Consider the following 27,649-nt stretch of genomic DNA (forward strand, 5'->3'; position numbering starts at 1 on the left):
TTATTTCCAGTGCTGTATAGTGTTATCTTTTTCAGCGTGAAGAACTCTCTTTACCATATTTTGAAATGCATGCCTGATGGTGAAGAATGTCTTCATTTTTGTTTATCTTAAAGTGGTAACCTCCAATTAAGAAGAATATTTTAACTGAATATAGAATTTCGGGTTGCCAGATTTCTTTTTTCAGCAGCTTGAAGATGTTCTGTTGTCTTTGGCTTTCATCGTTTCTGAAGAAAGGTTGGCCATAATTTATAGCTTTGCATATAAGGTGTCATTTTTATCTAGTTGTTTTTAAATTTTTTCTTCTTATTGTTATTTTTTAGCAGTTTTGTTATGATGTGTCTAGATGCAGTTTTCTGTCTATTTAAGCTGCTTAGGGTCCACTGACCTTCTTGAATCTGTAAATTACATTTTTCACCAAATTTGGAAAATATTCTGCCTCTTCCTTTCTCTCCTTTTCTTTTAGGACTTCAGTGATACATATGTTAGACCACTTGATATTGTCCACATGTCACTGAGAAACTTTTTATTTTAAAAAATCTTTTTCTCTCTGTTTTGAAAAATTGTGTAGTTTCTATTGATTTATATTTAACTTTATTAACTCTTCTACCACATCTAATCTGTTATTAAGCCAATCAGGACATTATTCATTTTAGAGACTGTGTCTTTAATTCTAAAATTACCACTTAGTTCTTTCTTATAGTTTCCATTTGTTAATTTATATTACCATATATTCCTTTAAAATAATTAATATATTTTAAAAAGCTGCTGTAAAGTCTTTTCTCAATAATTCCAATGTCTCATTTATCTGGGAATTGAGCACTATTAACTGCTTTTCTCTAGACTATACGACACATTTTCTGTTTAGGAGGTATTCTCTAGTAATATTTGATTATATGCTGAATATTGTGGATGATATGTTGTAGAGACTCTGGGTTTTGATATAATCCTCTCAAAGTGTTTGTTGTTCTAGTAGGCAGTTAATTTGTACTCTAACTCTGAATTCTTCCTGCTGTTACTTTTGGTAAGTCTCTTAGAGACTCTCTGTGCACGCTTAATTCAGGCTAATCTAAGATTTGGGCAAAGTTTATCCACAGATTACTGGGGTAACTTTCCAGACATGTGCCTCTGATCTGGGAATTTCCCTCCCAGTTTGCTACCATTCTGGCAGTCCTGAGTCCTAACTTTTGACTTCTTAGTCAGATCAAGGCTTTCTGCTTATGTGTCAGCTGCTCTACGACAGGAGGATCGGATGTGGGAAAGTGCTGTACAAACAAACCCTCACCCAGTCCTTTTTTCCTTTTAAGAGCCAATGCCCCACCGGTTTTTGTCTTTTTTTTTTTTAATTTCTCTCTAGTGGTTTCTAATAATTGCCTGAAGTTTATAATCATTACATAAGGAATATTTAGTCCTGTATAAACTATTCTGCAATGACCAAAAGTGGAATCTGCCAAAATAAAACCTTATTATTTCTATACTCTTGTCCTCTACAAAAAAATCAGATAAAGATTCATCAACTTATATACACAAGATATTAGAGATTATGCCTAAATTTATTCTTTGTTTTATAATATCTCTCTGAATAATTTCATCTATAACCATGATCCCTATTATCTCCTTTATTGATACTTTCCCGGATTTTTATCTTTGGACATTACCATTCTCCTGAGCTTCAGGTCTGTATTTCCAACTGTCCACTAACTGTATCCGTAAAATATCATTTTCTTTATAAAACCTTGCCCAGTTATGACCAGTGGACATTGACATCCCAACTGTGTGCTCCTGAAGCATTTTAGTTCTAGGTCTATCTCATCGCTCATCGATATTTAATCTCTGATTTAGGTACTTACATGTGCTTGTTTCCCCAAATACATTGCAAGCTCCTTATTGCCAGGTGTCATGTCTTGTCTGTCTTTATCTCATTAGTGTCCAGCTCATTTATTTTACTCAAAATCATTTGGTGAAAACAGATTTCAAAAGGAACAAATGTTTATGTATTTTTTTGTGTGTTCTAAAAAGATGGTATCATCCCAGGAAAGTCCTTTGTTTCTTATAAAGTTAAAATGCTTGATTTTTCAGTAGGCCTCTACAGGAGGCTTTGAGGAACATGAGTGAAGTGACACACTATGACCCATTATTCGTAGAGAAACTTTTAAAGAAAAATATTTAATTTTGAATTTGATGAGATATTGACCTCTAACTGCAGGTAAAGCTGAAGTAAGCATTTCTTTAAAAAAATAAAAAAGAGGAAGAAGATATTTGATGAGTTCAAATTCTGAGTCATACATTCTTTGGGAAGTGTTATAAGATGTGTTATCTCTTTCTGATATAAGCATAACGGACTCATCACTGGAAAAGTGGTCATTTTCCAAGCTCTCTCTTTCTCATGAATAATAGTGTAAAATAATAAAAATAACAAATAATATTTATTGAGTTCTTACTGTATATTCAAGATACTGTTTAAAGTATATCACACATATTAACTCATGTAATACTCAGAATAATTCTACAAAATATGTATGATTATTAATATCATTTCTTCAATTGAGGAAATTGAGACTTAGGCAGAAAAACTGAAGATATTTTACAGTCTTAGTTTTTGCAACCATGAACATACTCTATGGGTATAGAATGCTTACCTTCTCCCTATACCTGTTTTTGGTATCTTTATTTTACTGGCTCATTGATCCTTCAGCACTTTGTGTTTGCCTTTCATGCATTTCCCATAACATTATTTTACTAGTGACAAGTCACCTGAATCTAATTTTTCTTTATGCTTGAAAATACTCTCCAATCTTGGCAAATATTCTTTGATCTCCATCACTGCAGTAAGCTGCCATTTTTTTTTCTTTTTAACTGTTACACTTGCCTGTCACTAATACTAATTTTCACTGGAAGAAATCATCTTTTTCAATCATAAGAAGATGATAAGCAATTTATGTCTTCATAACAATTCCCAATCTAGTTTTAGTTGGCTGTTCTCCATGTTGAATTATGTGTAATGGTATACTGATGAGGGTTGATATGTAATAGAGATTGACTTGACACTACCAGACACTTTTCTTCTAGGTCATCAGAGCCTAAGACATTTCAAGTAGGGATGATAGATCCTTTCTTTTTCAGTTTATCATGTCACCAGGTGCTTAAAATTGAAGTTTATTTTTTCATAAAATACCCAGTAAAAAAAATGCGGCCTTGTAAGATACTCGTTACCAGAATACAGGAAAGTAGGCCATAAAAGTAAGATCATGAAGAGAAACTAAATAACAATAATTCACATTGTTATGATAATAATTATAATAATAATAATAACAACATTTCAATATTGGGCATCATCTTTGTTCTAGTATTAAAAAACTAGTAGTAGTTAGTCTTAAGTAGCTCATTATTTTGTTTGTATTCTTAGTATATACTTGAATCAGTATTTCAGTTAAATTTAAATCAGTATTTTTATTTCAGTCCACAAAGAGCTGGCACTCACGTAAAATTCTGGAAATGGCCACCAATAAAAGGAAAATGGTTTTCTTCTCTGAGATGTCTATATGAGAAAATATTACTAACAGTAACAGGAGTTAGTCATGCACATTGAGAGGACACTATGCCCACAAGTACTCTTGAAGCAACATATAGAATTTGCCTGTTTCTAAAGTTCTGATTTATGTAGTGCCTTATTCACTGTGTAATAATATCTAAAGTGCATCCCATAATTACTCCTGCAATAACCATTTCTTTTTGTTTATAAAAATAACAGGGAGTGAGCAGCTGAAATGTAATTTCCTGAAACAAAGACGTTAAAAATTGATAATATCTTTGTAATGCTCCATCTATTATTTTCAAACTCTAGTTCAGAAGGTCAAGGTTTATGTTTATTAACGATTTCTAAACAAGTTGCTCTATAAAGTAAAGAAATTAGCAAAGATTGAAAATCACGCATATATTTAATAAACATCTTTTGATGAATATGAAAAAATACCAAAATATAACACCTCAATTATTCACAATAATTTAAGGAATAGGACATCCTGTTTCACCAAGGTTTGATCCATCCAAGGTTTGATCCATCTGTCCTAGATATACGAACCAGTTCACTCATCGTACCTCATTGTGTTATTTCATATTTGTAAAAATATAGACACTAACCAACTATGAGTCTTCAATTTAGAAATCAAAACATTTATTGCATGGTTAATATTGTTTGAAAAGTATTATAAAACAGAAATGTAAAGGTTCTGCCAAGTCCCATAGGTGCAAAAGATGATCTTAATTATTTAAAATGTAAATTTTAATTCAGAATTTGATGCAAAAAAGTTTTGGAAAACAATGAGATAACTTAGAATATACAATCTTACTTAAAGAAGTAGTGCTAAAAATGCAAATATGAAATTGCCTCTAGCTCTCTTAGCTAACAGAATAAATCATAGTTGAACCATTTATCCCCCTTTATGCATATTCATAATCTTGCTGTAGCCTGAAAACTCAGAGGTAAAAAGTGAAGGCCCTTAGAGGTCTCTAGTACTCCATCGGTAAACAAATTAAAAGTCATAATATTTGGCAATGCCTCTTCTCGTCTCTTTTCTCACGGCCTATGCTTATCTCCATATGGTCCCTCTATCTCAAACTAGGCACTATCTTGTGTTCCCCAAATGAACTAGAATCAATTCATATTTCATTTTAATCTGTTTATTCTAAGAAGTTAATGCCACCTGCCCCACATGCAGCATGGACTGTCTTTGTTTGGGTGAACTGTTAACATAATTTCTGGCTTTACCCTTTTCAAATGACATATTTATTTTTTTTTTTGGCTTAATTGTATAAGAGAGACCAAGTTTACTAGAAATTTTCCCACTATCTTTTAATGACAGATGATTAATATTATCTACATAAAACACTTAAATGAAATTTACATTTCCTTTTGCAAGAAATTCTTACGCTGGACTCTTTAGGGATTATGAACCAATGATTCCCTGATTTCTCTTGAGACTTCTTGGCTCCCAGTTATATTACTTAAGACTCCTTTGCTCTTAAGTAAAACAAAATCAGCTGAATTGTTTAAGCAAAGAATTAAATTTTGCATGAGGGCTCAGGGTCCCTTTTGGAACCTGCACCCAGCAATGAGCTTAGCACTAACAAATGTCTGAGGAGGAGGCCCTGGATTGCCTGCCTCCTGGAATCCTAATGTTCTCTCTGATTTCTGTGTCTTTGTGCAGTTGCTGAGTTAGTCCCTAGTTGCAGACCAGTTCTCTTTGTTCAATCCATATGATGGAAAATGGCTCTTGAATAACTGCATTTACATTGATTCCATTAAGAGCAAGATGGAGCTGAAGTCTTGTTTAAAATGACATGTTTCTAGAGGCAAACTGGGATTAGCCCCATCTATTTTGGCCTGAAGCCTGAATCGTGTCACATAAACATAGCTGCTCCTGTGTTAAAACATGTAAGGGTGGGGGAACACAAGATGCCTTGATTTTAACTCTCAAATTTCTTACCTGAAGTTTTGATTTAACCAAATAAATAATAAAATTAGATTGATCACTTCCATTCATTGACTTTGAGTATTTATCAATGGTCAATCAGGCATCACTCAAATAAATCTAAAGCTTTATTTAAGAAAAAGTTAGAATTAGCTTTCATTGGTAACCATTCCTGTTGAATCCTACTACTTATTGTCCAGAGATATGAACAATATTTGCCTATTTGGAATCATATTTGGTAACAAAACTTATAATATATTTGCTCCTTTTTTATTTTAGAAATAAATAATAGTATGCTCTAGCATGGCTGCAAGCCCATAGGTTCATATGTAGTTGTAACTCTAAAATATTAACTGTTGACCCTGACAGTCTTCTCTGATGTAATGTGGTTCATATTCATTAGGTCAAAAGGCAGAGATGATAAATGAATTGCTGAGATCACGGTGCTGATGAAGCCAAGGTCAAACCACAAGTTTATACCCCTCTGTGTAGGCCAGGATTTCTGTAGAGAGAAAATGAAAACCCAGCATCTCAAACCTCATCTATTCTTTTTAACACATACCATTAAAAATGAGGGAAATTCATGAAGATGTTAAAGAAACTAAACCCAAATGCATGTCCTCCTTACTGTACGTAATATCAACTTCATATATAAAGAGAATTTCTTTATTTAATCAAATGAATATCTTAGTTCAAGAGCAAATTCAGTGGATCTATATGCTCTGGCCTTTATGGAAATAAAATTTCTTTACTTTCAACTGTTCATCTATAATATGTACTGATAGGTTGTGAACTAATTGTTTCGTCATCCACATGACCAAAATAAATTATAAAGTTTATTTTTCCTGAACATCTATGGCATTTCATGAATATTATGATTTTGCTATAATACCTACCTGTCTAAATTTGCTTAATTCAATTTCTTAGGTTGAAAAAAGAAAAAGAGAGAAAGAAATGTTAATTACCTTAGAAGAATATATATGTTTTGAGGCCCAGCATAGTGGCTTTTTCTCTGAGAGCTTAAACATATTACAACTCTAACTTATTTTGGATGCCCGAAGTACTAAGTTTTGAAACTTCCTGATGAGTCAATGAATGTTTCAGGAAAAGCAAGCTAGAGGTGTTTGGGATTTAAACAAAATGGCATGATGCCTCAATGTATATTTTCTGGGAAAGTTGAAATACTTAACTGAGACTTTCCAAATCCAGTGAGAATTTACCAGAACTTTTTGACTTTGATGCCATTGTAAATTAGAGAGTGGCAATAATTTTACGTAGCTTTGATTGAAGAGCTTGACCTATTTGAGATCCGTGTGAACAGTCTCATTGAAATGATGTAAATTAAAGAGAGAAAGGATATTAATAATAATATTTGCTAATAAATGCAGCAAATTCAGCAAATCCATACACTCAGGCCTTTTTGGAAATAGATCCTCTTTACTTTCAACCACCCATCTATAAAATGTACAGGCATGCTGTGAACTAATCGTTTAGCCATCCACGCAATTTCTCACACAATTTTGAAATGGTGACATGACAGACCTGCCTATTCCCTTTTTATTGTAATAAATAAAGAAACCCTAACAGGGTACACCATACACTAAATAACATAAATAACATTGTGATTCCTTTTATACCATTTTCTTTTACTTCTATCAGGTGTGCCAATGCACACACATTCACACAGATATGTACATTCTAAGGGCTGTTTCCCTTCCTGGTTCTGTCGACTTTCATTTTAGGTCTGGTTTATGATGCTGTCCACGTCGATGTCCTTCAAATAAGCCAGTAGGTTGTGTCAGTTAACTCCATATTGCCTTCTGACATGCTTCTGAGAGCAATCTGAGTGCCATTTTTGCTTTGATGTACAGATTTTCTTTCAAGCCACTGAAGGTTCCATTACTGCAACTAGGACGAATAGATTTCTTTTCCTACTGGAATCAGAGTGGTTTATTGTCTCTTTGATACTGTTGGATTTTCTTTCAGGGGCCCTTTCCAATTTTAGCCTAAAGTCCTTTTCCTGGATCAGTTATTCTTCCTAAAGATCAGTTATTTTCTAAACCAACATCTTCCTTAAAGGGTCATACAACAATTTTCATAATACATTTATTAAATAAAATATAATCACAGTGGGTTGAACCATCCTATTAACATTAAAATACAATGAAATAGTCATACAAATTTGCTTTCTTTGGTCATTAACCCCAAGACTTTATAGAAACCATTTATTTATTTATTTATTTATTTATTTTTGATGCAAGAGTCTGGAACAGAGTCATAACTGCACTGGAAGCAAATCCTTACCAATGACCTTTGTTTTATCCTGTGAAATTCCCAGTGATCAATTGGATTTGTGCCCTAAAATTTCCATACATAGGTGGATTACGATGTGATCCCAGACTGTAGAATTTTACTGTTCTTGAACTAGTAGTAAGGATTCTAGCACTCTTTTGTTTTTATGGCTTGCTTTCTTATTTTTCTTCATTAGGCAGCAAGAGGGAGAGACTGATCAGTTATCACATATCTTTATTTGGTTGGTTTGAAACAGCATCATTCTGACATTCTCCTATTTTGAAATACACTTTTGCTATATTATCCAGTCTAATAAAAACAATGGTCTCTCAATTGCCAACCAGAAGATCTGGTAAATCTGATAAACTCAAGGATGACTAGTCTTTCTCTCTATCCATCAACCATCACTAATCCTCACTCCTGAATTGTATCCCTGGTTCTGTTTATTCTATTCTACCCATGTATTCATTTATTGAAATTGTATTGGAGCACCTCCTAAATCTGTTTAATCTATCCATTTCTTCCAACCCTACAACCAAAGCCACGCACCCATGACTTAGTCATCTCTTCTTCGGACTCCTGCAGGAGGCTCCTAACTCCTCTCTCTGCTGTACTCTCAACCAGCTGCTATTAATTCTCTCTGTTCTAGACTAGTTATTGGCATATGCGAAGGTGAAGAAATAATTGAATTGATTTCATAGTTAACATTTTGAAAAAGCATTGAAATAATCAATATGAGAAAAATCAGAACATAGTCCTATTTCTTTACAATTTCATGTTGTTTTACTTTTATCCATATAGCAGAGTCACCATAATATTTTCAGTACCTAGGACCTTAGAAAATTTTATCTGGGCTCTGCAGACTCTGCAAAGCTAACAATGTGACTACTCAAGAAAATAAATTTGATGATATCTGTTAGTCTGCTTTCTGTTGCTTATAACCGAATACATGAAACTGAGTAATTTATAAAAAAATCAAATTTATTTTTCACATTTTTGGAGGATGGTAAATCCAAGTTCCACAGAACACATCTGGTGAAGCCCTTCTTCTTGGTGGGAACTCTACAGAGTCCTGTGGTGACCAGATTATCACATGACAAGAATGGCATGAACAAGTGAGTTAACATGTTCATTCACTCTCCTTATAAAACCATCAGAACCACTACCTAATAACCCATTAAGCCATTAACCTATTACTCTATGACTGGATTAATCTACTCACAAAAGCACAGTCTTCATGATCCAATCATCCCTCAAAGGCCCCACCTTTCAAATACCATCATAGGATTTTTCATCCTCTTAACACTGTTACAATGGGGGTCAAGTTTCTAACTCATGAAACACTGGGGGACATTATCCTTGCTTTATTCCAATATCTTTATTTATTTATGCAATATCTTTCTTTTATTCCAGATCCTTCCATAGCTTTCCATAACCCAAGGCATAAAAATATGAACTCTTTAGCATACCATACAGGGCTGTGCATTATCTGAATGTGTCCCTACTTTGAGCTAGCCTCATTCTTTGTCACTGTACATTCCAGCCCTGTCAAATGACTGACCTTTCCCAAAATGTGCCCTGGGGTCACATCTTGATATTTTTTATTGTGTTCCTTTCTAGAATATTCTTTTTCTCCCCTCATGGTTTGGGTAACTTATCCTTCCACACTCATATTAAATATTGCCATATGAGAAGGTAGGCCAAAAGAATTCAGATATTCCTTTTAATAAACAGCTCCGCTGGCATTAGGCCCATTTTTGCTATGGTACTTACCACATCATGAAGTAGTGGGTCACATGACTTATCTCCATGTTAGCCCACAGTGTCCTTGAGGGCAGACCACAAGTCTTAATTACCTTTATAGATCCATGCTTGGCATGGTCCTTGGTACAGGACAGAGGTTCAATCAATGTCTATTGTTCAATGACTACCCATATTTCTGGGCTAAAGTACAAAGTGAAATGCAATTGCTTTATTCTTTGTAGGTTCTTGCACCACAAAATTTGTCTCTTAAGGATTAAAAAGATTTTTTTTTTATTTCACAGTGAAAGTATTAAACGTAAAACCCTTCTAAGAAGTCTTCACTAAAACCTGAACTCTTTGATTTATGTGAATGGCTATATTATTCTGCTGCACTATAAAGACAACCATAATATTGGCTGAAAATAGATCATCTCGGGCAATTCAGATATACTTAGTTTTATGTTTTTAACTTTACTTCTTGACCATGGAAGAAAGAGCTAAAGTTACAGATTCAGTTCACAGGCTTATACATAATGCACAACTGCTGTGATAATCACCAATCAAGGTGAGAAGATCAAAATTAGTATTTATATAGATTTACATTTTACAAAGGTTTTTATATCTCTTTAATTTTTTGCATCTCATAATAGCCCTTTAAATTAAGTATGCAGCAGACATATGCCCATGGTACAAATAAGGACGTGAGACTGACAGAGTTTATGTGGTATGTATGTCATTACTTCATTAGTAACTGGCCATCCTGGGATACAAACAGGGTTTCTGGCTCTAAAATCCTTCTATATCAAATAAACTACACAACACCCCTTGTTCCATGTATCCAGGTACTTACAAAATCCTTTTAATAAGCACAAAATCTACTTCTCACTCATCTTTTCATAGATTATATGTTTTTCTTTCTTATGCCTTCTTCTCCTTTTGAATTACTTCAGTTATTTCTGCCTGGCCTCAAAAAAAAAAAAAAAAAAACTTGGGGAAGGAGACTGACATATTAACTTTACTCAAAGTAATAAAGCACTCTCAATTCTAGTTCAAAAGGAAACCTTTATTAATGGCGATTGAATGTGCTAATACAAAGAGAAAGTGCAGAATAGTTATATTTACTCAAATTCAAAATACAGAGTGCATTTTATGTTAGGATAGCCAACATCCTGAAATTTCATTTTATTTCTATTTGATGGGAATATTAACAGCATTGAAATTGTAAGGTCAACTTTCAACTATATTAAAAGGTTGACATCTTACAAAAACATGCAAAATTTCCAAGTGAAGTCTGAAATTTTGCTCTATTTGGAGGTAAAATCAATTTTTATGAATATTTTATTATAATTAAAATGAAGACTAATTTAAAAGAATATGTAGTGGTTAAAAATAAGGAATTTAGAATTAGACATGTCTGAGGAATGAATTAGACATTTCCTCCAAACTCTGTAATATACTGTGAGATTTTAGACAGCTTAGTCTTTTTCAATCTCAGTTAAACTGTAAAGTGGGTTGATGTTTGGATCAAGTAAGATAATTTATTTAAAGCACATCAAGGGCCGGCCCCATTGCTCACTAGGGAGAGTGCAGCGCTAGTAGTGCTGAGGCCACGGGTTTGGATCCTATATAGGGATGGCCGGTGAACTCACTGGTTGAGTGTGGTGCAGACCACACCGTGCCGAGGGTTGCAATCCCCTTACCAGTCAACAAAAAACAAAAACAAAACAAACACACAAAAAAATAAAGCACATCAATAACAGTAAGATAGGAGCAACATAAATGTTTATTAACATTACTACATTAGGCTAATCTATCTTTGTTATTTTTAATATATCTTTTTAGTATCTTAGGCAATAATCATTGATATATACCTCTGGATAACATTAAAATAGTCTACATACCACACTCAGCCTTCTGACGTAATTTTCTCTCAAAATTCTGTTCCCTGTTTATCAAAAAGATTTCTGAGATATGCAACACAATGTCAGGATTAGAGAGCAGCCAAAGATGTAGTAACTACATTTTAAGCCCTCTTGATATAAATTGAATTAATAGCCCAGTACTTCAGGTAATCAAGAAAATACATAATTTCTTTTTTGCTCCAGAAGATTTTATGCAGATCCGGATAGAAAATCATCTGCTGTAGATGGTGTTGAAGCTTGTACTTAACTTTGAAAACATGAATACTTTTTTTTTTTTACCTTCTTTAAAAATATGCATACATTTTATAAACCACACGTGGTATTCATAAATTATATATGTAATTTGACTTTTGACTATACAGTCAATATTTGTAGACCATGTTTGTCCTCATATATTTTATCTTCATGAATTTTATAATGGATCATTCTTGTCTATGATCAACATTCTTTTTTTTTTGTAAAGATGACTGGTAAGGGGATCTTAACCCTTGACTTGGTGTTGTTAGCACGATGCTCTCCAAGTGAGCTAACTGTCCATCCCTATATAGGGATATGAACCCGTGGCCTTGGTGCTATCAGCACCACAGTCTCCCAAGTGAGCTACGGGCTGGCTCTTATGATCAGCATTCTTAAGGTGACAAAAGTTATAGGAGAAGAATAGGATGAATCAAACTTTGGGTTATGTTTTTCCAATCAAAAGCAGTTTTCAAAGCTCTGAGGATAAAGTAAGTTTTCAGTTTGTTTAAAAGATGCTTCTTATGCCTATTAAGTAGATATTAATTATATGCTACACTTTTTACTCTAACAGATTATACATTATTACGTTCTAGATATTTCCTTTACTTTAAGGAACCAAAATCTCAATTATTTGTTTGTAAAAACAAAAACCCCCAAAACCCCCAAACTCCCTCTGAAGCACAAAACAGCACAGTGTAATATCATGTCTAAAGCTCTGCATGTATAATCTAGTAGAATTTAAGGCAATGCACACCAATTAATTAGTTTAGTAACATGCAGGTATATGCAAATCCTATCTGTTAAATTAGGATATTTGAAGAAAACAAATTATTTTTAATAAGGAATTCAAACTTTCAAGTGATATAATACTTAACAATCTAAATAGAAGGGATTCCATTAAATTATAGAAATCTGTCCTAGAGGTTTTACACAAAGTACTTGTCTCCATTTGACAGGAGAATGTGGGCCTTCTAGATCCGATGACTTCTTTCTTCCTGTGCAGTTTTGGGAATGCATCCTGCCTTTCCCACCTCCTTTATTTCTTGGGCTTCCTCCCCTCCCAGTTCAGCTGCATACAAGGGCCTAGTGAGTTTCCCTACATCTTCCTTGCAGCCACCGAAGCACGCACACAAGCCCTTCCATACATGAACTAATCACTGTAGGTAAACACTGGGAGTACAAAAATAACTATAATTTTAGATGTCTCCTGGGGCCTTGGTGTCCTTAAGAGCTACATTACTTCTATTTCAATCTGCCACCTCCCACTGCACTAATATTTCTGCTGAATTGTTACCTGATTTCTGCAAACACCAGACACACGAAAGGACGAAAAGCAAAACAAAATCCTCAAAACATCCTACGTGACCATTACAGTGGAAATGAAGGGGGCTGTTTCTATACAACACTGCAAACCAATGGAAATTGAATGTCTGATGTCCCTGATGCTAAACTTTCCCCCCTGCTATCTAATCATGTATCTTCTCTCTTATTTACCTCTACTTTTGCCTGTGCATTTCAAACGCAGCACTATTTAGTCACCTCTCTTTTGCACTGTCTTAATCTCAAGAAGTTATCTTCCTAAACAAAGACTTCCTTCCCAAAAGAAGAATTCTTATACCAGATGGTTTAATTTTTTTTAAACTATAGCACATAATAAAATGGCTAAGCTACTAAGGTTAAAAAGAAATTAATAAACATTCACTATGGTGTGCCTCTTAGAATCTTCTGGAGAACTGTAGAATGTACTTCCTGGTTCTGAGAGTGCTGCTGGCAGACAGCTCTCAGTTGTCAGCCCTCTTCCAGGATTGCCTCCCAAGGCCAGAAACCTTCCTGGGGCAGCACACATCCACTGACTGGTCTATATGGGGCTATGTAGTTGTGGTCCCCCGGCATCAACTCGGGACAACCCGAAGGACTGTAGTAGCTTTATAGCTACCTGAGGGGTCAGCTGAGGGTGTTTGCTGAGACTTCATGGCAGCCCAACTTCTCCCTCTGCCCAATCTGGCTTTTTTCCCCTTACTTTCCACAAAAATGGATCCTAAAAGCACTCCCTGATAAACCTTCTGTACACTAATCTCCGCCTCAGTCTGCTTCCTTTGGAACCCATCCTGGGACATGTTCTTCATTAGTGTTCCTCCGTATGGCTACAAACCATCCAGTCAGATGAGACCCTAACAATGCTTTTAAGCAAATCTGGACTGGCTCTTCTCTTGGGCGATCCTGCATGGCAGGTGCAGTTGGTCAGATTGTGGCCTTGTATACTGTTGTGGGAGCCAGGCATCAGTATTTTTAACAAATTGCCAGAAATTCTAATGTGTAGTAAGTTCAGGAACCACTGGCCAATAAACTCCACCACTCTTTGTTAAGTCCATCTACCTTCCTGGATGTCTTTTCTCTTTAGGGAAACCTGCTACCTTACTTTCTTGTGCTTTATCTAGGCAATAGTTTCGTTTAGTGCTCATCTAAGGAGCACACTTTTTCTACTGAGACTAATAAGTGACTTCAGTATCCTTGGCTCAGGTTATTGCTCCTCCATTCTTTAGAATCATGATGATTTGATTTATTTATATACTGTGTCTTTCCTAGAGGACTAGTCATATTAGAATTATTAGTTAACAATAGAAGAATCAATTTAACATGCAGAAACAGTAAAAGACAGGAACTTCTAATGAACAAAAAATCAGTTTGTCACACCATTTAATTATTTTATCTCATCAAGATGTCACAGTTACAATAAATTATTTAAGAAAAGCAAAATCAATAAGCAAGTAAATCCTGAAACAAATAGACAAACTAACAGTTCCATCTCTGTCCTGTTTCTCTGGGTTGTGATATGAGTACATTTTGGAATAGCTAAGTATTAGCTTTCAGTATGTAAGACAGATACATATTTGAGGCTTCAATCTATGGAGCACCTTTTTGATGATACATACGCCATTCATTCTTCCAAGTTATTGGCTAAATATTTAAAACCTAACATTTATCCAGCTCCTTACAGTTCACAGAATACCTTCACAACCATTGTCTCATTTCATGTTCTTCAGTTGATTTAATAAACTGGATGATACCAGTGTCAAGTTCTTGTAAAGGATGTGATCATGATTAACAAAAACAATTTGATATATTTGCTTCTATGTCCTGTACATCCAGTTATTAAAGTTTAATGTTGCATGATGACCTAATTTTTGAAAAATTCCAATACATGCAGTGAAAGGGTTTAAGAGGAATGGTACCATTAAGAAGGGAAATATTAGAAAGTGGATATAGAACTAGGTGAGCCAGGCTAAAACGGATGATTCTGCTAACTTAGATGAGTTACTAAATTCACACTTTTAATGCCCAAATCCACAAGGAAAATTTGCAATGTAATAAAGTTTGATCTCTTTAGGATCTATCACTTCCAGGCAATTTAATCAATTTTTAGAATTTCTGCGGTTCCAAGTTTCCTGGATATACTTGGATATTCTTCCAGAGCTGGCAATTAAGGAAACAAAGATGACAGGTGCTGAAGCATTCTGGTCATTGGGGATGGAATCACACACAATTTTACTTCCAAAAATTTGATGATGAAGGCCAAATAAATTACGTAAAATATATTAATCCTGCTTCTAATAATGGTAAAAGAACGTTAAAACTAAGAGGTTTTTTTTTTAAAAAAATTTTAATATGTGGAATAACATCTCTTACCAATGTAAGTATATATACTGAAAGGCAAAAAGAATACGTATTGTAGAAGTGTAAAGTTCTTATGCAAGTTCTATCTGAAGCCCTGTGGATGATGTTTAAAAAAAAAAAAAGAATGATTACATTTTGCAATGACGAATATGGTAATTATCCTGATTTGATCATCACATACTGTACGTAAATACCGATAATCAACTCTGTAGCCCACGAACGTGTACAACTGTTTCAATGAAAAAAAATAAAGTGAAAAAAACATTTTGTGAGTAAAAACACTTTCTTCTTTTGTAAATTATAAAAGGATATAAAATAACAACGACAGGTATATAGATATGACCATGTCTTATTGACAATAGATAACAACAGCTAACTTTTACGGAGTGCTTACTATGTTCCTGACGTTACGGGTTTGTCCTCACACAGCCCTGTGACGTATTCCTCTATTGATAAGGACACAGAGAGACTAAACAAATTATCTGAGGTCATGCAGCTATTAAAGCGCAGAGGTGGGAATCCAACCCTGGGAGAATCATGCCAGCTTATGCCTTCCGATGTTTAGTTTTTCCTTGAGGCACTTAGGGAAGTTGCAGTGTTCTGGAAGGCCGGAGATACTATATTGGAAAAACAAACCAGCTATGCTGGATAAAGAAACAGAATAAAACCTTCATCTTTTTTAGTGAAGAAGAGAATGAGTTTCTGCTAGCAGTCTCAATGGTCCCCCAGAGCCCAGAAATGTTACTTTGATTTCCAAAATTGTTAGCTTATAACCAGAAAATGAAACATCTGTGCTAGAGATGGCAGGTAGGTCTTGTTGCATGCATGAAAGAGATTGTCGATAACAGCTATGATAGTGGAAGGGTGTTTCAGCAGCTTGATAGGCCCTGCAGAGAATGATGAATAAAAATGCTAGGAATGTGCCAGTCTTGGTATAAACAGCGAGAGAAAAGAACTTAGTGAGCATTAAAAAAACTACGAAATTAAAATAAAAGTCTCTTCTCATCCCGGGGTCTCCCATTCATTTCCTTCCCTCCCACATGCATCCACACTAATGTGCCTGATGTTTCATAGGATATGTGTGGTTCCTCGTAAAATATGATTCACTTTTCAAATTTAGATTGAACTAAATAATAGGTTTTACTTAGGTATATAAATGAGAGATATTAGACTGTCTTGATATTCAAAATCCTTTATGGTTCAACCTAACACACAAATGATGCTGTGAAAGAGCTTTTTTCTTTGTTCACTTACGCCTTTGTTTTTCACTCAGTGTCACTGGTGGAGATAAATGTGAGCTCTGGAGCCAAATAGTTGGGCTAAAATCTTGACTCTGCCATTTATTAGCTCAATGTCAGTGGGCAAGTCACATAACTTCTATTAGAGTTTCTCATCTAAAGAAACCAGGGAGAATAAAACTGACCATATGCACCTTAATATGTATTTCATAGACTGAAAGATACTCTATGCTAGTGCTTTACTGATGTCACTGACAGATGTCAATGTAAGGTTTCCACACAACCACAGCACCTTGCCGGGGTGCACTCCATTCATTGTATGAAGCTTATTAACCTTACATTTTTAAAATGTAGGAAACAACGATGAGTCCATTAGAAGTGACAGAATAGGGCAATTACTGTAAAGATTAAATGAGTTAATATGCCAAGTGCATAAAACAGTATGATGGGTCTTCAAAAAGTCATGGAAAGATTCACATTTTTTCTTAATTCCATTTTTCTAAGAACTTCTTGAAGAACCCTTGTATCTACGCACATGGAAAGAACTGTTTTATTAATATCCATCCATGTTGTTGAAGATACGTGTATCTGTGTATGGATTTACAGAAGACTATCTACAGTTTTTGTTCAACATAGTTTAGGAGGCCATGTATTCTCCAATCACAAAAGAAGTCAACTTTAATTTCTAACGTTCATATGGCGCCTGGGAAGATCAAGCACTGATCCTGTTTGATTTACTTCAAAGATCGCAGAGAGCCTAGTGCAGTAATACAGAGCTAATTATTCCAGGTGACAAAACCCCGGGGCAAAGGGAAAAGTTCCCTTCAGTTTGTGGTTGTTCACATTGATACTTAAAGATTAAGATGGAAGTAAAACAGGAAGATAAGGAACATATCTACCGAAACAAGAAAAACATTAATAGTCTTAATCAGCCCCTGAATAGAGAAGCCACTTAAAATGAAAATAAAAATGTTCTCATCCAATAGTCATATTTCTCCTCTGACCCTGGATGTTAATACAATAAATGTCTATACCACACACAATCAAAAACCCTATTAGAAAAGCAGCAAACTTTACGATTGTATTTTGCAAACTATTGTTTCCACAAAGTAGGAACTGAAAAAATAGTTACTGATAAATATGTATGTACTAACCTACAAGATAAAGTCAATATTCTTAAACTCAAAGTTTTTTACTCAAAGTTCATTTGTTGCAGAGAAAGATCGAGAGTAAATTACTGTAAAAGCTGACATCGTTTAGTAATTAAGCTTACCGTGCATTCCTGAACACAGGAATATTTTGAATAATAAAAAAAATTCTGAAAAAAATACTTTTAAGAATTAGAGATCAACATGTTCACATTTAAAAAAACTGAATAAATCAATCCAATATTTAAATATTATTGGTTTATATATTGGTTTATAGTAACAGAATACCTCAAAGATAGCTGTCCACCATCATGTTTCTGATTCACAAATATGTCTCCAGTCAAGAGACCTGCTTCACCTGCCCTCCCCCGCCACCACTCCACCATTTATGGGTAGGCGCTTGAAACACAGTATCCTAATTCTCATGTGGACTTATTTTTTGTTAAAGGAAGTTATAAAGAGTAAATACATTCTCAAACTATAAGTTGTTCCTATAGTCAGCACAATCATTTGTCGTAATGGAAATTAATGGAATTAGCATTATTTAAATCTACAAATAATCTCCCCCAAACACATTTTAGCTGATGTAGCATCTTCTCTTTCAACCCACTGAACTCTTAGCTAGTCTGGATAACACACAGAAAAAATGGTACAATGTGAGCTTCTACTACCAACCTTACAGAAATGCTGCTGACCAGTGAAAAAGTAGTATGCATCAAGAAAAAGAACGATAGTGCTGCTTTCCTTCTCCAATTCCTTTCTTAAAGGGGTCAATCCACTGATATTTTTCCAGGAAGGAGTGTTTTTTGTTTGTTGTTTTTGAGGACATGGTGATTATACAACCAACCATCAGGTATTTTATATTTTTATTATCTCAAAATCATCTTGAATGAGTCAAAAAAGTGACCGTTCAGGACAGTTTGAATCTCTTTGGTCTTTTAGTTTTCCATGTGAATTGGTCTTTCGATTTTTCTTTTGAGTATAAAAATGCTACTTTTTCCCTCCAACGAGAAAACTACAGTGAATTTTAAATGAACAACTATAAAGCTACAATGAAGTAAAAATGAGAGAGACCTGGCTTTTTAATGCCTCTTCTGCTTTTTTACTCCATGGAGGTCAATTCGCATGCTGGTGGCCTAGAATACCCTAAAGAGCTGTGGGAACAATCAGTTCACTGAGGTCACATCTAAAAATACAGGACTATAGGTCAGCGGTTTCAAAAATGGTGAATTGCAAAAACCAAATCATTAAGACTGATGCTTTGGCCAAGCCATTATTACAGTGCCTGCCTGAAAATGACACTGAAATAAAGTTTTAAAATTTATATGTTGTGTACATAGATATACAAAGCAAAATTATTCAGAGTTGTTAACAACAAAGATGTAACAAGCTATATGAGGCTAAAAATCAGATATATATTTGGCTAAAAGAAACAAAAAGACCAAAAACAGGTACAGCTATATTAATATTGGGCACAATGGAATTCAGAGCTCAAAACAATGAAAGTTATCAAGCAAGTCACCTCCCATTGGTAAAAACCAACAGTTTTAAGCACATATCAATATGGCCTGGAAACACAGAAATCCATAAAGTTAGTGGGAAATGTTAATAAACCTCTCTCAGAAACTGATAAACCAAAAATAAGATAGTAAGCATTTGGAAAACAAATTAACAAGCTTGGAGAAATGTATACACGGTAACCAAGTGAAGAGATATTCTAAATCAACAAATCAAAAAGCTGGCTCTTTTAAAAGAACAATAAATACATACTTTTGACTACTCTGATAAAGAAAACGGAAAAAAAAAAAAACTAAAAGAAAAAAGGGAGTAAGAAGAAGAAACATAACTTAAGGTATAAAACAGACTTTAAGAAGATAATACTGTATGCAATTTTTATTAATTTTTTGAAACCCTAGATGATATGGGAGATTTTTCAGGAAAATATAAATTGTGAAAATTCATCAAAAATATCAGTGACATCTGAATACACTAATTCCTACTGAGGAAAACCTGTCTACATAATGGTAAAATTGTAGAATTCTAACTAATTTTTTACAAACAGATAATCATGATTTATATAAACTATTCTGGAGTACATAAAAAAATGGCAATCTTCCCAATTATTTATTTAAGCCAGCATAAATCTGAGACTAAAATTAAGGAAAAACAGAGAAGCATAAGAAAATCACATATAATTTGAAATACCTAACTAAAATAGCAACTAATCAAATACATCAGCCCATTAAAAGAATAACATTATGACCAAGTAGGTCATAATTCCAGAGAAATTTTATTCAATACCAGAAAATCTGATGACATTAATGGCATAACTCACTATATAAATGGGCTAATATATAATATCTATGTAGATGAAAGAAGTGCACTTTATAAAATTCAGAATGTACACTCAACATCTGAAAGTAACTAAATATAAAAACTTACCTTTAGGAAGTGTTATGTATAATGGTGAAATATAGAAAGACTTCCTACTACAGTCAGGAAAAATAAAATAACACTTATGATCATTTCTGCTGCTAACTGTACAGGAAAAAAATAGTATTAATCTTGAGGAAAAAACCCAAAAAACTCATCATTAATTGCAGTCATGACTACGTCAGGGAAATCCAAGAGAATCACCAAAAAGCTACAAGAACACACACAATAATAAAATAAGAGAGAAACTAGAGAAATCAAAGTTGACAAATTTTCAATACAGCAGTAGAATAATTAGAAGAAAATGCTGTGAAAAGTAGAGCCCACTCATAATAGCAACGAAAATGATAAAACAACAGTCTAAAAATGAGATGTTTAGTAAACTTCAAAAAGTATCTGAAAAGTGAATTAATGTAGTATAGGAGGGAATAATAGATGAAACTCTTAACTGTTCACAACTCAATAGGGTTTTGAATAAAATTTTTATGGAACTTGAAAAAAATCTTTCTAAAGTTTATGCACAAGAGAATAGGTGAAAAAAGAATAAAGAAAGTTTTGACTAAAAACAGTGTGGGGAGTGGCTTGTCAGAACTGACATTCTAGTGGAACGACCTAGTATTGTGCAGGAATTAAATAAAAGATCAACAGAACGGAATAAAAGATCCAGAACACACACATGCTTAGATGGGAATTGTGTATATGATAAAGGTTGCATTTCAAACGACTGGGTTAAGGTTGAAGTTTTTAACAAGTGGTGTTTGGGAAACAGACCATGTATCTAGAAATCAGATTTCTACATCATACAAAATAATTTCTAGGTGAATTAAAGAGCTAACTGCAAAACAATACAAAGAAAACAATACAGGATAACAATTTTGTAATTTGGAGATGGAAAGACTTACTCAAAAATCTATAGTTGAAAATAATGAGAATAAATCACATAAAAATTTCCCTAAGACAAATCATCATAAAAATTTACTAGACTGGCAAAAGACCAGGGAAGAAAATGCATATAAAAAGTTCTTACTACTTAATTGGAAAAAGGCAAATAACTCCATAGGAAAATGAAAACAGATAATCCAAAGACACACAAATGGTTAATAAACATGAGAAAAAAAAGTCCTCAATACACCTCATTAATAATCAGGAAAGTCTAATTATTAACATGGGTATTTTTTGGTGTCTATCATAATGGCAAAACTATCAAACATACTGTTTAATGTCCAGGATTGTTGAGGATGAAGGTAAACTGATTTTTGTAAGTAGTGTTGGTTCAATTAGGGAAATTTGGCAATGTCTTACTAAAATTCGAAGTGCACATACTTTTATCACAGAAAATAACCTACTTCAGAGATTCTAGCACTCTATATGCACTTTTTAAATTGACAATATTGCAAAAGAGATCCAAATCACCAGGACTGGCCTAGGAAAACATGTTTCTGGATGTGGTCCATAACCATGTTCATAAATATAGTTTTCTAGGTTTTGTTAGGTCACATGGTTATAGTCATTTTACAGAGTGCTTGAAACTATTACTGTGGTCTGCCACAAAGGCTAACTTCTAAAGAAAAAAGAAAAAGGCCCTGGCTAGATTGTCTTACACTTTGTGGGTACTATTTTGAGCTGCATAATATCCTTTTGCCAGAGGAGGAAGTTGCTGGCTTTTAAAAAGCCTCATCTTCTTGTAACAAAAAGGCACTTTGAAGTATGCTAAAACATTTATAATTTCAGCCATATTTAATTAACTTCTCTCCACATTCTTTAATCCAGCAATTCCATCTTCAAGCATCTAATTTAGAGAAATACTTCCATGCAAAGAGACATGCACAAGGACATTTATTGTGGCATCATTTTTAATAGCAAAAAAATTGAAAACAACAAATAAGGAAGTGGTTCAATAAAACTATTATGTCTATATTATTGAATACTATGTAGCATTTTAAAAAATGAGGTAGATGTACATATATAACAATATGGAAAAATTTCCAAGATATACTTTTAGTGAAAAAGGCAAGTTACAGAATAATACATAATGTACAATCTCATTTTCATGAAAACAAAACAAAATAAAATCTTTATGGAAATATGTGTATAAAAATGCTTTTTGGAGGAACTAGAAATTACATCAATCAGCTAAATAGAAGTTCCTCCTATAGCAGGGCAGAGGCTTCCACTTTTTACTGATTTCCCATTATTCTAAAAAATGTTTTTTACTAAGGAAATACAGTTATATATTTCATCTGCAAAAAAGGGAAGGTTTGAAAAATATTAACATTTACCTTTATTGATTATGTATATATGTTTATCATCAATGCTTAAAGTTTATGTATATACTAGATATGGTTTGTGACTGTACATCAACTATAAGCAAATAATATGAACACTGTTTATCTAAATTATGAAATTTAAAACATTGCAATGTTTTAATGTGAAGATAGTTTTCATTTGGATATATAACAACATGGAGGCTCTGCCTCAAAATCAATTTTAGAAAAGACTATTCCAATTAGCAAATTTAGTAAGTTTCATTATGGGAATTCCCAGAGGCAAGCTCTGGCATTTAACTATTAGCAAAGTCACAAGAATGTATTACCCACAGAGTGAATCAATGGAAAAGTAAATTTCACTGTATCATATAAAATAGCCTTTATGCTAGGCAAAAACCATAAAGTTAATTAGAAGAGGTATAGTGTAGAAGTGTTTTTCAAAGTGTACAGTATAAGAATATCTGTGCGATGATTGTGAAGCTAATAGAAAAATACATTGGGAATTCCTCAAGTCTCTTAAAATTCATTTATAAATTATAGTAAGAACATAAACAATTTTATAAAATTTAGCAAGATCATTTCCTTTTTTTGTCCTCTGTGACTATATCAAACTAAAGCAAACTGTCAAGTCAATAAGTAAATGTCAGTCAAACCTAAGTGTGTTTGACTAAGTACATAAAACAAAGGCTTCAGTGAATGATGCAGGAATTCCAGGTGTCCTCTGCAGTTTCCAGGGCCGGTCCAATAATGCATTTTACTGAAGTTTCCCTTATGCTGGTGAAACAGAGAAGTCTTGTTAGATTTCAGCAAAACCATTAAGCTCTAGCAGAAACAAATGAAAACGCAAGATATATTAAGAATTATACCAAAGTTCACTGAAGTTAAAGGATGTGATTTTAATATCACCGCCAGTAGGGTCTGTTCCTGAGTCATGTGGCATTTTTCTTCTATTATGATGAGAAGATCCAAAATGATTCCCTCTGTTGCTCACCGTACATGGTTGCCATGTTACGCATTTCAGTGGTGAATTACCCAAGAACTACTACAGACTTTTGTAATGTTATTCTCAATGAAACTCCAGGACTTGGGATTTTTGCAACATTCAAAACAGCTCAAGTAGAAAAGAAAAAGTTCAAACCAGTCACGAGATCCAAAATTAGCATTTTATTCAGAACGCTGGGGTCAGAGGTGTATCATTTATATTCTGGTACACAATACAGAGGCAAAGCTGTTGTCAGAAGTCTCTCCAGTTTAAAAGCTTTTTTTTCTTTTTTTTCCACTTTTTTTAAAAAAAAACACACACTTAGTAGTGCCACCAGTGTCAGGCCACCCCTTCCTTTTCTTTCCTTTTAATTTTTTTTTTTTTTTGGTACAAATTATGTAAAACATTTGTGCTAAGAACTTTTCTCCCCCCCCAACAAAAAAGAAAATTAAAAATTAAAAAAAAATTAAAAAATTAAAAATTGAGTAATCTAACTACGGCTCAACAATTGAATCAAATGTCACTTTGTTTTGTAAATACTTTATCCATAACGAAAGATATAAACATGCAAAAAACCTGAATCCATAGTCCAAAGAATACATACACATGTTCTGAAGTTTCTGCACTTCTCCATTAGACTATGCCAATAAAACATTATGTACACATACCATTTTTACAGTGAAGTGAAAAAAATACAGTAAATAAAAAAGTGTACATGGATTAAGACCAAAATGTGTCTAACATTCTAGTTTATGAAAAAATTCAATTTTGCTACAAATTGGTGATATGAAAACTCCCTTTATTTGCAACCAGCTGCGTAAGTTTTAAGATTTTAGTGAAAAAAAAATCTAAAGTCTAAAACTAGAAGTAATGTACATTTTCCAATCTCATGGTCTCATCCCCCAAGATAATAAAATCGCTCCATGAGTTCTTTTTTTTGTTTGTTTGTTTAATTCTGTATTTTAATAAAAGCAAATGCAATGTAACAAAAGCGTGTTGAAGCATATCATGGTTTAACTTACTGCTCCCACCACAAAATATTTTGTCTTTTACTTATCGTTTCAGAAATCAGTACCATTAAAGCCTTAAACATAAAACTAATTCCAATCTGAAAAAGGTACAAAAAGGCACATAAAATCCCAGTGCTTCTGTACTGTAAAATTCAAGTGTAACTGAGCTCAGTGTTTTTCCAAACAGTATTGGATTACTGATATTCCCTCTGAGCCCAAATTGGTTTGCAGCCTATGCCAAAGCCTCCAGCAAGCACTGTGCTAGTAGACTACAAAGTTAAAGCCTAGCTTCTGTATGCTTTTTGGGAATATCAGTTGAAATTGTTTGTACTTGTCCAAAAACCAAGTTTACCCTGAAGTTCAGTCATCACCTCCACCATACATGTCAGCAAGTTTCTTGAACCGTGGTCCCCAGTCATTCAGGTAATCATAGTCCTGCTCACCACCACTACTTGAGGAATTAAGGGAGCTCAGGGACCCAGCGGTGGAGCCACTGCCTTCATAGTCAAAGACTAAGAGGGAGTCATATGGCGGAGCAGTGGGATCATTGTCAGCAGCTTTAAGGCCCTACAATTTGGAGAGACAAAGAAAGAATTAAGAGAGGGTTACAATAAGCAAAACCACAAGCAGATCTTAGTGATTACACGGGATCAAACAAACACTTGTTTGTAAATTTCCACTTGCAGACCACAACACTTTTGACATAGAAATTGGGGTTATCACCATTTAAAACTTAGACTTAGTTCTTTTCTCTGCCAAGAAACAAGCCTAAGAAGTCTAGCTCGGGGGGCCAAGACACATGACGGCAGTGGGTTAAATAGAGAATATGTTTGACAGGTGGCAGAAGTGAACGGCCAACTGCTTGAAACAGAGAAGGGAGGATCTGAAATAACATAATATGCAAAACAGGATTGCTAGATTTTAGAAAAAAATATCTCACTGATATACAAGCTAAATTATATCATGGAAATTGCTATTATATCAACTCATGCATTCTTCCAACAAACATTTATAGAAAAACTACTACCCTTGCCAGGAAGTCTGATAAGTGCAACTGTGCAATAGTTCATTGTATAAGACCAGTTTTGAATGAGTCATTTACTGGCGGAATAGGGTACATGACATAATACAGAGGGCTACGAAATCACATGATACATGGACCCTCTTCAGAGTCAGGGTCAGGGAATTCTGACAATGAGCAGGCTGAGCAGGAATTATATTTACAGCAAAGAGAAGGATATACAATTGAGGGCCGTATGCTCCTTGCCCCTCCACAGGCTGACAATCTAGCATAGCAGGCATCACTACAATATGAAGCAAATAATAAATAAGTAACAAAACTATGAAGTCTAAGCAAAAATCATCAGGATGCTGAAAAAAAAAAAAAAAGAAATTCAGACTAGCATGAAGAGTTCAAAGAGGAAGTAGCATTGGATTTGACCTAATTTTGAAAGGATATCAAAGGGAGACTGAAGATGGGCCAGATATGATTATTATATAAGAAAAGTTACTCATTAAATACTTTGTGTTCTTAACAGAACATAAAATGTCAAATTAATTGATAAATTGTCAACAGGTATTATTTTTTTTTTATAATAGGGTAACTTCTAGCTCCCATAGACCCTAGAAAAGTTGTAATCCAATGTGTACACACAGGCATATCTGGCTCTTAAAAAGAATTTTAAAAAGAAATAATTACCGACTATATTCTTAATTCTCGCAAATTGATGCTTTTTAATGTGCAATTCAAGTATCTGCAGCTAATTCATAATTATGCTCCACAAAACTTTTAAAGATTTATTATTAGAAGCTTTTGGCATGTTTTCTAATTTTTTCCCAGATTGATCTAGTACTCCAAGATATAAAAATATTAGTCTCTAAACAATCCTTCTATTTTTTCACAAATCTGCTTTTCAAATGTTGTTGGGGTTTATGGTTGCCTCATTAATCCAAGATGTGTCACTGGCTCTCCTACTTGAGAGATCAATTCTTACAATCCATGTGTATTTTATGAGCATGTATATGAGGGTTTTATGAGCACGTGCTCATCTATTCTTTGAAGTTTACAAAGGAGCAATAAGGGAAAAGAGCATGAAAATTAAGGTCAGGATTGATACGGTGCATAAGAAATCAGACTCTGAGTTGACGCCTCAGATCTCCATGGCATTAGTTGTGGGACCTCCACATTTCTTCATCTGCAACTGTAGTAACAGTAATAATATTATTATAAAGATTAATAAGGTAAAGGGACCCAAGAGCTCATCGTAGTGTCTGGCACATGTAGTGTTCAATGAGTATTAGTACTTTAAAAAAATTTAAGTTTAGAAAAAAACTTCCTGCTTTGGAATTTGAAAACTTTAAAAAATGTGAAGACATAATATTTTAAAAAAACCCCAAATGGCAGCTGCTTGACTGATCAAAAAGCAGAGAAAAAAGTGTACACCACCAGTTTTCCCATCTCCATGTATCTCTTACCAACAATCCTAGCCATTTAATTAAGTGCCACTTTTCTTCATGCCATTGTACACTACTTATAACCCAGAAAAGCCTGTGTAAAATAAAATGAAGCAAGTCTTTAGCAAATTACTTCACTATATAAAACATAAATAATTTTAGATGGAATTTTCTTCATCTTATTTTTAGAATAAGCTACAAGGCAATTCTGCTAAGACTGAGAACCACAACCTACAATTTCTCAAAATTCCTAATTCCCTTCTGTGGTAGATTGTGTTACTGTCCTCGGTGATTCACTACTCTTTTTCTGTAGGTGGATCCCATGCCCACGCTACCACAAAGGCCTCTGGAGTCAGAGCTTACTTCCCCAACTCCCGTATCAGCCTTGGCTATGTGACTGGCTTTGGCCAATGAAATATGTGTGGCAGTGAGAAGAGCAAGTTCCTTAAGAGCTCTATCTAACATGTTGCCACCAGTTCTTTTTCCTGTCCCCCTCCACTAGAAGAATGGCCTGTCCCAGATGGGAATTTACTTCTGCCTGGATCCTAAAATGATGCGGATCAGGAACCAAGCCACTGATGGACCACGGTTGACTTACAACTTGAGCAAGAAGTACACCTTTGTTTTTGTAAACCAACAACACTTTGGAGTTGTTAGTTACTGTAGCTTTAGCTAGCAAAAGCCAAATAATATGCACGTTCATTCACTTTGTTTGCATGTATTTACTCAATTCAAGACATATTTGTGGAGTATCTATTATTGTAATGCACTCTGCTTAGT

General features: G+C 34.1%; 1 protein-coding gene across 1 annotated transcript in view; it reads right to left on the bottom strand.

The window, feature by feature from the left end:
- Positions 1-23,607: 23,607 nt before the first annotated feature.
- Positions 23,608-27,649, bottom strand: part of CDH2 (cadherin 2) — a 207,583-nt gene continuing 203,541 nt past the window's right edge. Inside the window, exon 16 of the mRNA XM_063076734.1 lies at positions 23,608-24,982. Within this exon, the coding sequence (XP_062932804.1) occupies positions 24,776-24,982 (207 nt within the window). The 3' untranslated portion in view covers positions 23,608-24,775. The remainder of the gene's footprint in view (positions 24,983-27,649) is intronic.

The sequence above is a fragment of the Cynocephalus volans genome, chromosome 13 (assembly GCF_027409185.1).
Source record: "Cynocephalus volans isolate mCynVol1 chromosome 13, mCynVol1.pri, whole genome shotgun sequence".
Classification (NCBI taxonomy): domain Eukaryota; kingdom Metazoa; phylum Chordata; class Mammalia; order Dermoptera; family Cynocephalidae; genus Cynocephalus; species Cynocephalus volans.